The sequence below is a fragment of the Dryas octopetala genome, chromosome 4, assembly GCF_963921425.1.
Source record: "Dryas octopetala chromosome 4, drDryOcto1.1, whole genome shotgun sequence".
NCBI classification, from domain to species: domain Eukaryota; kingdom Viridiplantae; phylum Streptophyta; class Magnoliopsida; order Rosales; family Rosaceae; genus Dryas; species Dryas octopetala.
Genome location: NC_141369.1, coordinates 25,335,336 through 25,350,619, shown reverse-complemented (window position 1 = coordinate 25,350,619; position 15,284 = coordinate 25,335,336). Strand labels below are relative to the sequence as shown.

The 15,284-nt window shown below is 37.9% G+C and overlaps 3 protein-coding genes across 4 annotated transcripts; 1 reads left to right on the top strand and 2 right to left on the bottom strand.

The window, feature by feature from the left end:
* The first annotated feature begins 2,472 nt into the window (after positions 1 to 2,472).
* On the top strand, positions 2,473 to 3,845 carry LOC147288806 (ARM repeat superfamily protein). Its single transcript, XM_086241045.1, has 2 exons — positions 2,473 to 2,687; positions 3,029 to 3,845. The coding sequence occupies exons 1-2, from the start codon at positions 2,473 to 2,475 to the stop codon at positions 3,843 to 3,845; spliced, it is 1,032 nt and encodes a 343-aa protein (XP_086097171.1).
* Positions 3,846 to 4,806: 961 nt separating this feature from the next.
* On the bottom strand, positions 4,807 to 7,258 carry LOC147288805 (altered inheritance of mitochondria protein 32-like). The gene is made up of 5 exons (XM_086241587.1): positions 6,804 to 7,258; positions 6,617 to 6,702; positions 5,798 to 6,103; positions 5,631 to 5,714; positions 4,807 to 5,494 (listed from the first exon to the last, which is right to left on the bottom strand). The coding sequence occupies exons 1-5, from the start codon at positions 7,200 to 7,202 to the stop codon at positions 5,134 to 5,136; spliced, it is 1,236 nt and encodes a 411-aa protein (XP_086097713.1). The 5' UTR covers positions 7,203 to 7,258; the 3' UTR covers positions 4,807 to 5,133.
* A 2,009-nt stretch (positions 7,259 to 9,267) lies between these two features.
* ATPK7 (Protein kinase superfamily protein) lies at positions 9,268 to 12,883 on the bottom strand. Of its 2 annotated transcripts, none has more exons than XM_086239610.1 (3): positions 12,521 to 12,883; positions 10,673 to 11,865; positions 9,268 to 10,253 (listed from the first exon to the last, which is right to left on the bottom strand). In XM_086239610.1, exons 2-3 carry the CDS (start codon positions 11,836 to 11,838, stop codon positions 9,380 to 9,382), a joined length of 2,040 nt encoding a protein of 679 aa, XP_086095736.1. In that variant the 5' UTR covers positions 11,839 to 11,865; positions 12,521 to 12,883; the 3' UTR covers positions 9,268 to 9,379. The 2 variants fall into 2 exon arrangements, with proteins under 2 accessions (XP_086095736.1, XP_086095737.1); XM_086239611.1 differs by having other exon boundaries at positions 10,673 to 11,852.
* Between the last annotated feature and the right edge of the window lie 2,401 nt (positions 12,884 to 15,284).

Sequence of the window (15,284 nt, the reverse complement as noted above, 5' to 3'; positions counted from 1 at the left end):
TGCACGTATATATAACAATTACTACTACAGGGTCAGCTGTCTTTTCCGATGAGATTTACGTTATGTAATGTACGAATTTTAATGTCATCTTTAGCCTCATTAATGCAAATGCCATTGTATAACATAGAGTAATGTTATTTACATAATCTAAATCGACCACTTAGCTGATCATCTTTTTAACATAAGTGGGATCCGTTTTTATAATTCTCACAAATGTGTTTCCCATCAGAAATAGTATGATCATGGATTCATGAGCTGAAATGGAAAAATAAATACAATTCTCGTATGACATAGAATCACTTCATCATCTTGTGACGCTTTAAAGCTCGAACGGATGTATGTCATACAACCAAGGAAAGGCTTATATACTGCTTCCAACACTAATGCATTGCATGGTATTAGTGCGTGAAACATTGGCCCCACTCACGGGTGCCTAGCATACGAGAAATTATCAATTTTTATCAAACAAGATAAATACCAATTTTTAAGATATCCTATTCAATAATAAAATTAGATCCAATATAGAGGTTTCGTCTTCGTATTATTCTTACAGTTTCCTCTTCATGGCCCAAGCAGAAAAGCATCATTACAAACTAGCCCTGTGTTCCATAAACTAACCCAGTGGGACAACACAAACAGTGCAAAATTTTTAAATTTTTCCTTACGGTTGTTTTTTTTTTTTTTTGGATGGGTTTCCTGAGGGTTTCAACCATATGAAAAAGTTGCAACTATATAATTTTGGCCGGTGCTTTTGGAATTTGGAAAAAAAAAAAAAAGAGTTGCATTTGTAATTGAGAAATGCTATATATTCACCTTCTCCAATTTACCTTTTTCACCGATTTTCTGTTTTATTATTCTCGTTTCACAATGTAAATCCATAATCAAAACTGTTCATATTTTAGATCTAACTATGAAGATCATCTTTGTAAAAAATTAACCAAATAAAAAATCGTTTAGTTATGGAACCGTGATCAAATAAACAGACGGTTTTTATAACAGTTTGATTCACCGTTATTTGATAACAATTATATAACCAAACAATTTCTGATTTAGTTAATTTGTTATAGAGAAGATCTTTAAATAATTATTTAAACAATAAATAGTTCTAATCTTAAAAATATAATGTAGAATAAGAATAATAAAAGAGAAAGTGGATAGAGAAGATAAATTAGAAAAGATAAGTAACATTTTCCTTTGCAATTATATGATTTTTTTAGTTTAAAAAGTTGCAACTTACAACTATATGATTAAAAGATAAAAAAGAAAGAAAGAAAAAGTATAGTAGGTAAATTAGTACAAAAACTAAAAATCAACATAAAAGTTCGTGTAGCGTTCCCTTAAAGTAAATGCCGCCGTATAACGGCCATAGCAAAAGCAAAAACATTAATGCTGCGGTCCCATGAGGCCGTGACTCTATGCTTATCATTTATCAATTTATCATATAATAATATTATTATTTATTATTATTTCCTAAGTCTTTTGGATGATTAGAATAAAAAATGAATTTAAAACTCATCTTAATATTAAAGATCCTTTAGAAAAAGCAGGGTTATAATGCCAATGCCATTAGCTCTTTTCTTTTAAAATTAAGAGATATAAAAAGAGCATATAATATCCAAATTGCATACCTTAGTTAAACAGTACTTTATTATATTTAGCCTTTGTCCTTTGAATTGTGTATATCATCGGGTTATTATGGATATTTGTGAAAAACCCATTTATATATAAGGCCTCTCGATTAAGCTTATTTGTATTTAGAGTGAATTTTGGTGCATTTTAATCAAATTTAATATGAAATCACGATGAATTTTAGGTTATTTCTACTTGAAGTGATGTGGTTGTGATGTTTATTGGTCTTGTAGTTTTTTTTTTTTTATTGAGAGAGGGGAATCAAATTTGGATGTATTGTGAGTAATGCCTATGACTCTTTTAATTTGGCTATCTAACAACTATATTATTATGTAAATTCAAAAGGATGGTCTCTATTTTAGGGTTTGATTTTAATAATAAATAAATTCATATTGGCCAGAAATTAAAAAAAGAAAGTACTAAATCCCGAACCCAAAGGGAAACCCAGAAGCACAATATGTAAACTTGCCACAAACGAAATATAAAAACTCAAAAAGGTGACGGCGTTTGCCTTACATAAAAGGAAGTTAAAGATTCATTCTTAGGAATGGTTATTGTATTTCAAAATAAATCAGACATTCAGGAAAAGGCTGACCCAAAAAAAAAAAAGAAAAAAAGGAAAAAGGAAAAGAATAGTAAGTTGCTTCTAACTGAAACAATGGATTCGGATACCCACAAAAGCCAAGTATTACGTCTTCAAGCAACCAATCCCATATTATTACATACCACTACTGCTGCCTAAGACTAAGAGCCTCTATTGCTCTAAGCCTAACAAAGAGAGAGAGAGAGAGAGAGAGAGAGAGAGAGAGAGAGAGAGAGAGAGAGCTTTGACACAGAGCTTTCATGGAGGACTTGGTGGTGCAGAACCTGTTCAATGGTGATAGAGAAGCGCAGATTCAGGCTGCTACTGAACTGGGTAATCTAAATACCAAGCAAAGGCACAAGTTGGCTGAGAGAGGTGTTATGGTGCCATTGATTTCAATGCTTCATTCCCAAGATGTTGAAGCCATTGAAGCTGCTCTGTTTTCTCTACTTAGTCTTGCCTTTGGTAGTGAACGGTTAGTCTATATATTCATTCAGAATTACCCTAGTCCCTATTTATATTTTTCAATTAGATTTCTCATAGTTGTTGTAGTTTATTTAGAATATGGATGGTTTCGTCTCCTACCATTCATCTACGGTTTTCACCCATTAATGTGATTGTGGGCATTCAAAATAGCAATAGCAAAAGCATGTGGCTGAATTTGTGAAAAAAGGAAGACTTTTTCTGCACTATACTACGATTAGTGGGGATATAGGTGCCCATCATTATTTTTCCAAAAAGAGATGTATAATTTTTAATGGGGGACTCTGATTCCTTGTGTTGTAAGATTAACTTTTTTTTTTTTTTTAATAACAGAAACAAGAGCTGGATTTTGAACTCTGGGGCTTTACCAGTGTTGTTAAACCTCCTTCAGTGCGAAAGCAAGGCAGTGATTGAGCTCACAATAGCAGCCTTGTTGATTCTCTCATCTTGTAAGGCAAACAAGCTACCAATTGCCTCGTCTGGAGCCATTCAACTTATGGTTGAAATTCTGAATATTGGAGACCATAATATTAATGGTATGAACATGAACAATAGTGTTAGCATCCAAGCCAGACTTGATGCCATAGCCACACTCCACAACCTCTCAACCTGCCACCAGATCATCCCTTCTCTGGTATCTTCTGGTGTAGTTTTGTCCTTGCTGCAAATAATCCACAGCCACCACCTTGAGCTGGTTGAGAAGGCAATTGCCTTACTTGAAGATATTGTTTGTTCATCCAAATCCAAGAATGCACTCAAGGAAACTGCAGGTACTTGTGGTGCAATTCGGGCATTGGTCGAGACAATCGAGGAGGGATCAATGAAATGCAAAGAGCATGCAGTGAGAATCCTGCTGTTTATATGCCAGAGCTGCCGAGAAAAATACAGGGGACTGATTTTGAGGGAAGGGGTAATGCCTGGACTGCTTCAGTTGAGTGTGGACGGAACATGGAGGGCTAAAAATATGGCGCGCGAATTGTTGTTACTCTTGAGGGATTGCTCGAATTATGGTCCGAGAAATAAACAGTCAAAGAATAAGGTTATGATAGAGCAGATTATGCAACAAATTGATTCAGAAGAAGAGAAAGTTGTGGGGACAACGGCACTGAGGCTGGTGGAGGAGATGCTTGCAAAGCTCAGTACACGATGATACATATATTACATATATCTATGAACTAGGATTGTCAAATTATACAAGTTTTGGTACAGTTGATAAAGCTAGCATGTATACTCATTGCATCATTGTCAAAATGGTGATTCTAACAGTACAAAAAAATTGGAATTGGGTATCAGCTTTTTTTGGACAAAAGGACTGGACCTCTGACTCGGGAGCTTTAACATTTGTTATATAAGTATAACCAATTGAAGTTTTCTATAGATAAGATATTAAGAACATAATCGCTCATTCCATTAACAAAAACAAAAACAAAAAAAAGATCAGTCTTATGTCACATTCTCTCAATCTCTCCCAACAACTGTCAAAAAATAAAAAAATCTCTCAATTTCCAAATTCATAAACAGAGAGGTTTAGATTTCTTTCCCCGAGAACTTCTTCTCTGTTGGAAAGTAAACTGGGGAAGCTCTTCAGTCTTCAACTTTTAAAATTTTAGATTTAACAAGATGAGATAATTTAGAAGTAACAATTACTCTAAACCAAAGCCTGGTAAAAACGCCACTTTACAGCTCCTGGATAGGTCACTTTTTCATCTCAGTTAAAGGACATAACTAACACAAATTTGAGCATCAAATCCCCATTATATCATTCATTTTTTGAGACTCAAGTAGAAAAGCGAACCATCCAATTAGCTTGGCATGGCAGCTTTCGTTTGGTTCCATGCACCAGAAATACTAAAGTGCCCTATCCAGAGGAATTCATTCACATGCATGCCAGACGCTAAGCTTATTAAGCAGAGAGATAGCTCTTCTTCTTTTACACCTTCGAGGAGGATGCATGGACCACTTACTAGCGGAAATTTAATATTACATGCTTTCATTGGATTCACTAAATAACAGGTTTTAGAGACTTTCATGAGAAAAAGGCCCTCCCCTGTTGCTCTTTAATAAACGAATCCACCAGGGCCAACCAACGAAATATCACAGAAACATAGAAATTACCACATCCAAATTAAGCAAGCAGCCTTATAACAAAATCCTGGTATCAACATAAATCATTCACCAGTGTAATGAAACAACAAATTGCAATTGTGTGCACAAATCAACTAGAGAAGGGGACAGTGCATGTTTTTAACTATGGCTTAACTTTGGGAATTCATCCCACCCTCCTAAAAGAACATATAGCTATATCATTCTCCTTTAATAAAAGTGCATGGTTTTAGACGATTATTTGATTGAGTTTATAACATCTTTCTACCCCAAAAAATAAAAAACACAGGGCATACGCCATCTATGGAAAAACCATCATGGATTTAGAATATGTTTCAGCCTGACCTTCTATAAAAGCTATAGGCCACGGCCACTGTTGCCACTGCTCCAACCACAGCAACACCTGCAAGAACATCACTTTGCTCCCATTTTCCAATCCAGCATGACAGTGTGCCCGGTGCATCCTTCTTGCCACATGCTTCTGAGGTTTCCTTCAGATTTTTTTCCTCGCTTCCATCTCTGCAGCATGTAAATCCATTAGCACCCTGGCAACAACCAGCAGGGTTCTCCTTATTGTTCTGAATCCCATTGCTGCTTTGTTGGTGCTTCTCCTTGCTTTTCTTATTTTCCTCTCCATTAGGAAGCTTCTGGTCATTAGCTTTTTCACCTTCATCAGCAGGTACTCCCATTTGGCCCCTGTGAGGAATGAAATTCAATTTCATGTTCAGCTATTTAACAATTAAGCAATTCTAGTGAACTTTACATCAGAAGAGCATCAATTCTAGTGAACTTCGCATCAGAAGACAATAGGCAAAACCAAAAAAACACAAACCTCCAAAGCCGTTCTATGATCTCTCCCTTCCCAATATGCTGATCAAGCAATTCCGGCACATCATCAGGAGTGACGTAGCCATACCTGCAAGTAATAACACAAACTATTCAAATTCGTTCACAGAATTCAATGCTATCAATTTTAATTTGCTATGATCCGGATATTACCAGTGACCTGTTATGCTTCCATCTGGACCTGGGCTGTAGATAATCAAGTTCCCAGCATACTTGTGGCCCCCAATGTGAGAGCAGGGACTGACAAACACCTGATTCGTCAGTCCTCGTAACTCAGCCTCCTCTCTGAACTTCTCAATGAGAGGAGGTCCACAAACACCACATCTTCGATCTCGACTACCATGGGCACACACAAATACGTGGGAACCAGTCAACACCTCATGCACTCCAGAAGCCCATGGCTTATCATTCACAAGGACATCATCAACAAAGCTATCCACATCTGACTCTTTCAAGCCCCTTTGATCAAGAAACAAAAACAAACTCAGAGTCACAAGAGAGATTTATAGGAAACAATACCCTGACACTCCTGAATTCCTTAAAAGGACTCAGTTGTAGACTCGAGCCACAGAAGTGCAATCTGTAAAACTAAAATTCGGAAGCTTACACATATCTAATCAATAAGGAAGATTCAAAACAGAAATAAAACCCTAAATGTGGTCAGAACCTGCTTCCAGTCAATTGCCAAGAAAATCGGCTTAGACTCCAAGAACAAGGTAAAATTTCAAGGTACAACACTATAACTACTCCTAATATATTGAAGCAGTTCAACTTGAGACCTCACAAAATGAAATCTCAGAATTATAAACCCCAACCACAGCTACCAATCAGCAAAAACTCGAAGTCAACCAAAGTAAATCTGAGCAATCTAAGCACCAACCCTGGCTCTACTACTAGTCTAAATCTAATAATTTCCGATCAAGTTAACGCAACCGCAAAAACAATAAGGTCAAAAAACCATGGCGATTTTACCTGTATTTGATCATTTCCGGGAAAATCAATACATCGCCGTCGGAAAACTCAGTCCCTTCGCCTCCTTCACATACCGTCAGCTTCGTCTATCAAAAAGAAGAAACAAAGAAACCGAGTCAACTCAACGCCACTCTTTAGGAAACCACAACTAAAAACAGCGAGAAATGAGTCGGAGCTTTACACGGACCTTAACAGCGATGTCGTTCTTGCGAGCTTTGAGAGCCGAGGAGAAGAGCTTGGGGAGCGGATCGGATTCGGAGCCTTCGACGCGTGAGGGCCACGCGTCAGGGGTCTTGTAGCAGAGGAAAACGTGGCGATCGTAGGCGTCGACGGTGCCGGCGAGCTTGGTTTGAAACATCTCCGACCTCTGGAATCCGTACTTGTCTTCGTCGGCCGGCAAGGTTGAGAGGTCGTCGGAGGCCATTTTCAGAGCTAGGGTTTGAGGAAGCAGAGGCGAGCTTGGTCTTGGTGCGTGAGGAAGAAGTAGAAGATGGGGTTTAGAGAGGTTTGAGAGGGGAGTGAGAGAGAGAAGGCGGTTTGTCACTGTTATGAGGGAACGGTGCGGGTATGGGTACGCAATGCGCATACGGTATACGATGACCTTTTGAAGCTCGGGATCGGGATAGAGTGAGCTACTATGATTGTGGGAAGAAAGATAACGGCGCGGATAGAGCGTGGTTACACGCGCTGCTATAGCAAATAGCTAAGCCACCCTCAGACAACTTTTTAATTAAACACCTGTAAATAATTAAAAACGAATTATACACTCAACCACATAGATCAAACCCTTAAACAATTTATGAGTCCTGAATGATTCCGGATTTTCAATTGTCAAGCAAATACTCACAATAATCTTCCTCTATACCCTATTAGTTCTTTTTTACCCCTAGTAATCTTAAAAAAAAACAAAAACAAAAACAAAATGTGCCTAGTTTTTGAGATCATTGATTTTTGGCATAAATTCAATTTAGACACATAACTATATATGTTATTTCAACGGGGTCCATGAACTTTAAAATATTTCAAATATATACCCGATCTACTATCTAAATTGAAAAATGAACTTTCGTCTATTGATTCGTTGAGAGATCAATTAAATGCTAGTTTGGCTTTTGCTGACCGGGATTACTTGGCGATGTGGCGCTATCTCTGCAAACTTTTCCCGCCAAATGAGCGACACAGTGACACCTGTCCATCTAACCCCTGACACGGGCCCACAAACTCATCATCTTTTTGGGAGACTAAATGGTCAGGAGAGCGTTCGACAAGAGGGAAAGAGGTAATGAGTGTGTGGGCCCGTGTCAGGTGGACATGTGTCGCTCATTTGGTAGGAAAGGTATGCTGAGTTGGCAACACGTCACCAATTAATATCCGTCAACAAAAGTCAAGCTGGCATTTAACTGAGTGTGTGGGCCCGTGTCAGGTGGACATGTGTCGCTCATTTGGCATGAAAGGTATGCTGAGTTGGCACCACGTCGCCAATTAATATCCGTTAACAAAAGTCAAGCTGACATTTAACTGATCTCTCAACAAATCGATGAACGGAAGTTCATTTTTCAATTTAGATAATAAATTGGGAGTATATTTGAAATATTTTAAAGTTCATGGACCTCGTTGAAATGACATATATAGTTATATGTCTAAATTGAATTTATGCCTTGATTTTTTTATTGACAATGATAAAAATCCTCTCTCTCCCTTTGATCAATCTGAAGAATGATGCGCTAGGTCAGTGAAAAGAACCACTGCATGAGTGATATCATCCCTGCAACAAGTATATATTAAGGATATATTATGATATTGTTTGTTGGTTTGTTCGAGTATAAATATTGAAATGAATCTATTTCTTAAATATATTATCTTATCCTCAAATTAAGTTTCAAATTAAGTTTCTTAGGTAAACCGTAAACATTTATGTAATTTTGATTAATCTTTCGAATTATATTGGACCGGACCGGAGGGAGCAAAAAGATGATACGTGCACGCAAAAGTGGCGGGTCCCAACTCCCAACTCCTACGGAAGAGGATCACTCAACTCGCCGTGTCTGGAAAGTGGGATGCAAGCGCGTAGATCCCTTTCATATTTCCTCAGTCCTCGCAAAAGCTTGGGTTGGGTGAGGATGAAATTGTAAAATTACAGAAATGTGTTAATTTAGCTTGCTGTAGCCTGTAGTGGCCATCTACAGTTGGGCCTTCACATCCTATCATGAAACAGACGGTCACTACGTTACTGCTAATTAATAATTCATATTAATTTCAATTTGGGCAAAGTTTTAATATTGGTTAAATAGGGAGGAGTGTAGGGGGAATCATATTTAATTTTTAAATAATATGTAATTTCATAAATTGCTATATTTTCATGTTGTTTCTGTTAGTCATTCAATTGTACATGTTTGACACTAAGAAAGAACTTGCAGTGCCAAATTAGTAATGAAGAATTCATGGGCTGGCAGAGGGGCGAGAACCAACATAATTTTTCCATACAAGTAGGTAATCATGAACATTTAAGAATTCATACCTTGATAAAAACTCGACAGATTTAAAGCTTTAGAAGGAAAGATAAGCAATTTCATTCCTCATTTCAATGCATTTGCATTTTCTCAATGCTGTTAATGCTGTTACCATGCCTATCATAATGGTGCATTTACATGTTGCCAATCAAAGGAAGTACAAAATTGTATTCCTTGCAATGGAAAGGAACCATTGTAGCAACCACATGAATCAGTTGGAGACTTGTTCATCAAAAGAAAACAAGGATAAAAATCAAAAGAAATCAATCTCCAAATAATTACCAGAGGGCTTCAAATCAACACCCGGCACCTGCCCGTTTGTGGGTTCGTTTGGCACATCTGTTTTTGAAGGACTGTCCAAAACAGGAGGTTTTGGCACCGTTGGTGGATTTGTACAGCGAATGAGTGCCCAATTCACACTCTGAAAAAAGGGATGCTGTTTAACTTCTGTAGCCCCACGCCTATAAGCAAGACGATGCTGTGGCTCTTTCACGAGTAAACCTCTGATCAAGTCCCTTGCTGCAAAGCTAACACTAGGTGACTCTGGAAATCTTAAAGGCTGGCCAACCACATTAAACAAAGTAGCCCGGTTCCCTGCCCCCTTGAATGGAGTTTTGCCAAACAAAAGTTCATAGAGAAAGATCCCAAATGTCCACCAATCCACAGCACTACCATGGCCTTCACCTTTAATAATCTCAGGCGCCAAGTACTCGTGTGTTCCCACAAAGGACATTGATCTAGCACTTGTGGGTTCTGCAATGAGCTCAGGGAGAGGGCTCACTTGATTATATATTTCATTCTTCGATTTGGTCTTTTTCTCTTTCTTGGGCTTGCCTGAAAAAAAGCGTGGACCAAAACATGTGGGTGTAATACAATCTGGCTGCATTACACAGGTTGGCTCGATGCATGTAGGCTGAACACAATATGCTGATTTCTTTGTCTCCAAGCTTGAGTTTGAAGATTTTACCAGGGTTGGGGAAACAGCACATCTTAGAGAAAGGTCAAAATCTGAAAGCATTATATGTCCATCTTCCCTCACTAAAACATTCTCTGGTTTGAGATCTCTGTAAATGATTCCAAGCATATGCAAATACTCCAAAGCAAGAAGAACTTCTGCCACATAAAACCTGAAAAATGATGCTGGAGATTAATGGGCTAGAACTATTCTTAGTACAGTGTTATCAGCTTAGGAAAATAACAATTACTGAAACCACAAATTTCCATTAATAATCGAAAAGACACCAAACAATAAATTCCTACAAGTTACAAATTGAAGCTGAATGGAAGTATGTTTCGAAATGGTAAAGCATATAATAGTTGACAGTTTGTACAGTATTTTGAGCAAGGGCCTTTCTGGCCCAAGTTTTATCTTTTTTACCACAAATTGGTTTCCTTGGTTAACACTAGTTGTTGCATTGTCAATATCTGCATGTTTCTTAATTTTCTTTCTCCCTCGTAAAGGAAATAAGGTAATTAGGTAGTATACAATATGGAGTCATTATACCGAAGAGTAAATTGAGAGGAGAAATAGATAGGAATATCTAACCTGGCAGCATGCTCTGTAAAATACTTCCCAGGTTGTCTTTGCCTGATTGCATGCAGATCGCCCCCAGGGCAATACTCCATCAGCAAGCAGGAAGACTTTTCTGTCTCAAAGTGAGTATACAATGAAGGCAGGAAAGGATGATCCAGAGATTGCAGTATCTCTCTTTCTGTCTGAGCCCTCAGAAGCTTCTTCCGACTTGCTAGTGCTGCTTTATTCATAATCTTCATGGCAAAATAAGTTCTAGTGCCTGTCAGCTCAGACAAATAGACACTGCCTATATCTCCACATCCCAGTTGCCTCACCAACCTGAAATGATTCTCACCCAGCTGCCCATAATGAGATCGGGCAGCTTGAATTGCTTCCCATCTTGTATCATTCGCTTTATGGGGCTTATACATGGCATTGCTCAAATTGCTGGAGCTGCTCTCATCACTAACATCACTGCCAGTGCTGCCTCTATAGATGCTGGTCTTCCTGCTCTCGACCAACTCACAGGAATTAGTAATTTCACTGTCACCAGACTTCTCAATGCTGCTTGTACATTCACTGACTTCTGTGTTGGTGAAGCTCTGTTTGGCTTCACAATACAGAGTGGCAGAATATAAACTGTTCTGAGGGCTTGGACAAAAGGTTACTGCTGATTGAGAAATTAAGTGGCTATTTTTCTGCCCAGGACCTCCTTTATATGGACCTAAAACATGATTTCTCGCTTCCAGCAAACTACTTGAATCAAAATTCTCAGAATAGTCAACAGGATACTTCATGCATGATTTTGCTTCCACCATAGAAACCTTGTTCTGATAAGAAGTTTCGGCTGGTTTATTAAGAACATCATTCGGGCCTCCATGTTCAAGTTTTCCTTTATTTGAATTGTGGTAGTGTTTCCCCATATTCAGCAATTCTTCTTGCTGCATGCTATGATTAGCTGCCTTGTTGGTGTTCTTTTGATTAATTACAAAACCATTTCGATAGCTAGCTGTCTTCATGGCATAAGTATGAGCAGTCATAGAGGATGTGGACGAAGCCCCTTCACTTCTAGATTGTTTTGGAGATGGAGGCTGAGAAGGACGAGGAGTCCCGGTTGTGGAAGGAGGGTTGTTGCCTACCTCTGGTGCCGAATGGCAAGTCTTTGACAAAGAAGTAACCGCATCAGCCAGTGACTCCATGGAACAATTTCACACTGCAAATTCCAACTGAGCACAGTGATTATAAGAGATGTAAGGCATTAATTACAGAATCTTCCTACAATCAAAATAAAGAAACAAAAGAGTGGGGGGAAAACCCATTTAGGAAAACTAGGGTGGTAGCATCAAAGACCTCAAATTGAAAGATTGATTTCAAATTCAAACAAAACATAATTTACAAACTCGGCACCTACCCATTACAATTAAAGAAAATCCCACCCAAAGCTGCTGAACTGAAATTCAAGATACGAGCCTTATTTCACAATCTAATGAATACCAAAAGCTAACCCAAGTTTAAAAACCAAGCGTTGTTAAAACTGAATATTTGAATAATCAATGGCACCAGAAAAGGGAAAATAAATTGCATTTCTTTGACAATCCAGGGTCGCCAGTAACAAGTTTCCCGATAATCCAAACGCCCTTTTGGTGGCTAAGAAAATGTTGGAAAGGAAAAGAAAAAAAATTGAATAATTTGACAGAACTTTCAACTCAAATTTCTCTTTGTTCGGAAGCCAAGAAAGCCAAAAACCTCCGGTCATTTGGAGCCTAGATACAACAGAAGGGCTAACCCAATTTCTAATTTTGATTCTTTGCACACCAAACTTGACTATCTTTACATTTTCTCCGCAACCAAACAGAAACAAGTGAAGAAAGTTTAGAGTACCTGATCAGAGGAGAGAGAAAGCAGTGCAGAGCAAGCAACCTTGCATGGCTGGTGGGTACAATGAGAGAGAAATAGACCCAAAGAGCTCACAGAGAAAGTGAAATAACTTTGAGGGTCTGTGTCTCTCTGTCTGTATCTTTTGGTTTCGCTGAAGAGCTTCAGATCCGATCGAAACAAGAAAGCAAGGGGTCGAAACAACAAGAAAAAAAGAAAGAAAGAAAGAAATAGTAATAAATTTATGAAAATTGGAAGGAATAAAAGTTGTAGTTTCTCTGTTAGTGTTCGTCGTGTTGTGAATGGGATTAGAGAAGCAAAGCTTATAAGCCGTCTCTGTCTTTGGATATTCCTTCTTTCTCTCTGTCTCTCTGCTTTTGTTGTTCTTTGTTTTTGTAAAACGAAACGCTTTTAGTTACACTGTTATAATGACTTATTCGGCACCTCACTTTCTGATTCCGGGGTCGCCCCTTATTTATTTTTATTTATTTTGTTCTGATTTGTTATTAACTTATTATTATCTATTTTCGCTAACGTACATTTTGAACAGTTGAGTATCATTTCCATAATATTCTTATTTACATGTAATGTAACTCTGCAGTTTGACTGATTTTCTCTTAAAAAAATTAATATCAGTCTCTGACAAAAAAGAGAACTTAATTGTTATTTTTCTCGAATTTAAGAATTGTAATGAGGGTTTTTTAAAATAAATAATTTAAAATTGTATTTAGGCATATGGATATAAAGTGAGAGATTTTGGTTGGAGTTCTTCTGACATTATTTAATTGGATTTCAAAAATATTTAACTTTCATATTAGTAAATCTCAAAAATTACAAATATTAGTGAAATATTCCAAATGTGTTATCTAAATCACTTAAATAAGTACTCAAATGAAATATCATTTAGTAGTTAGTACAATATCAAATTGTAGTTAATATTGTTGTCTTAAGCACTTTACACACTAGAAAATACATATATAGCTATCCATAAATACTTACTTAAAATATTTTAAATTGAGGAATAACGCAGCTAATAGTTGGATTAATCTCAACGTGATTTTTTAAAATTGTACTAAATCCAATCATTATATATATTATCTCTCATCTATCTCTTAATCATACATTTTTATATAACTTTGAAATTTTTATATGACTTTCTTTGATATTATACCACCCAGCCTTGTTGGTTGTTCCTTTGTATCCTTTCGTGGTGATTTAGATTTATACCACCAAGTACCAACAAGGCTACAAACAAAAGAACAAGGCTAAAAACATGAGAAATTCTTCAGTAAAATTCTATGTATGTTATAATATCGCTATGTGTTATGTTTATTTCAAAAATTACAAATTTTACTTAAAATAAATATATTGTCATTATATCATTAAAAATTACATCCACACGTGACATGATTGCCCTACCCAATAATCTCTCTACAAACAATGTCACAACGAATAATGAGAATGCCTCCCAACATTTGTAAATAGACTACTGTTTGCATCTCCTGTTATGATCTAAGCTAGATCACTGGCTGAATGTAATTGGACAATACAGTCAACACTCCTTCCTATGTTTTCATTGGTCAGAATATCAAAATTCAGGGAGCAAATCTAGGATTTAATTTTTTTTCTTGTAGTTGAACGGATTTAATTTTCTTTGAACATAAATTATTGTATTAATAGTAATCACATAGGGATTAAGTAAACCGCACCAGTTTCATTAACTTCTTTCGCGGGAACCATGAGGTGGTGTCACATGCGCGCACGTGAACCATCGCCAGAAGCACGTGGACGGCTGTCATGCCCGGCGCATGAAACTACATTACGCCTGCGGTAAACCAATCCGGAGGACATAATCGTCTTTTTACCACATCACTAGGCGCCCAATTATCAACGTCTGCTGTGGAGGTAGTACAGTTAGTTATCTTCAGGTCAGGTCAGGAACCTCGGACATGTGGGCCCAGGATGCCACGTAGCCGGGTCCCACCACCTGCACATCGGGGCTTTGGTGGGACCGAGGCAGGGTCTGGTGTGGGAGTGTGTATGTAGTGCAGACGGTAAGCACAGAAGGGGTATATCACGGTGGTTGAGTAGTCCCCATGATGGTGACCACATACATGTAACATGTAAAAGTGGGTCGAGGGCCTCGAGGCCTTGACCTGAAAATTTGATTCCCATCAGGCATCGCATCATACGGCTATAAATAAATGCTGTGAACTTTTGCACCATACTCTCTCAACAAGAGAGTCTTGGATCGGGCGTGCCCCACGCCCAGTGCGGCAGCTCTCACATGAGGTGGGATCCGCACTGCACTGGGGCATGCCTCATACAAGATTTAGTCTGCTCTCAACTCTCAGGTAGGGCCAGAAAATGAGAGGCTATTTTATTTATTTTATTTTTAAGGTTATTTAATAACCAGTGCGGCAACTCTCACATGAGGTGGGATCCGCACTGCACTGGGACATGCCTCATTCAAGATTTAGTCTACTCTCAACTCTCAGGTAGGGCCAGAAAATGAGAGGCTATTTTATTTATTTTATTTTTAAGGTTATTTAATAATCATCGTCTAAACACATTGGTCTTTGACACGTGTAATCATTTAGGTGGAGTTCAGACAATGTCCCAACAAGTGGGACCACTATCGTCAATCACCTAAACATGTGTTTTAGTTTTAACAATCATTTTCGGTGCGCTGTGCCTGGGATGGCTAGGCTACCATTTTCTCCAATTAACCAGGATTGTAATTCCAGAGATTCATATAGTTTTCACCCAA

Excerpts from the sequence above, each read along its gene's own strand:
- ATPK7 (XM_086239610.1), bottom strand. The coding sequence starts at position 11,838 with ATGGAGTCACTGGCTGATGCGGTTACTTCTTTGTCAAAGACTTGCCAT. Across the intron at positions 10,254-10,672 it reads TTTACAGAGCATGCTGCCAG|GTTTTATGTGGCAGAAGTTC; the intron begins GTTAGATATTCC and ends ATCATTTTTCAG.
- LOC147288806 (XM_086241045.1), top strand. The coding sequence starts at position 2,473 with ATGGAGGACTTGGTGGTGCAGAACCTGTTCAATGGTGATAGAGAAGCG. Across the intron at positions 2,688-3,028 it reads CTTGCCTTTGGTAGTGAACG|AAACAAGAGCTGGATTTTGA; the intron begins GTTAGTCTATAT and ends TTTTAATAACAG.
- LOC147288805 (XM_086241587.1), bottom strand. The coding sequence starts at position 7,202 with ATGCGCATTGCGTACCCATACCCGCACCGTTCCCTCATAACAGTGACA. Across the intron at positions 5,715-5,797 it reads GGAAGCATAACAGGTCACTG|GTATGGCTACGTCACTCCTG; the intron begins GTAATATCCGGA and ends TATTACTTGCAG. Across the intron at positions 5,495-5,630 it reads ATCATAGAACGGCTTTGGAG|GGGCCAAATGGGAGTACCTG; the intron begins GTTTGTGTTTTT and ends CATTCCTCACAG.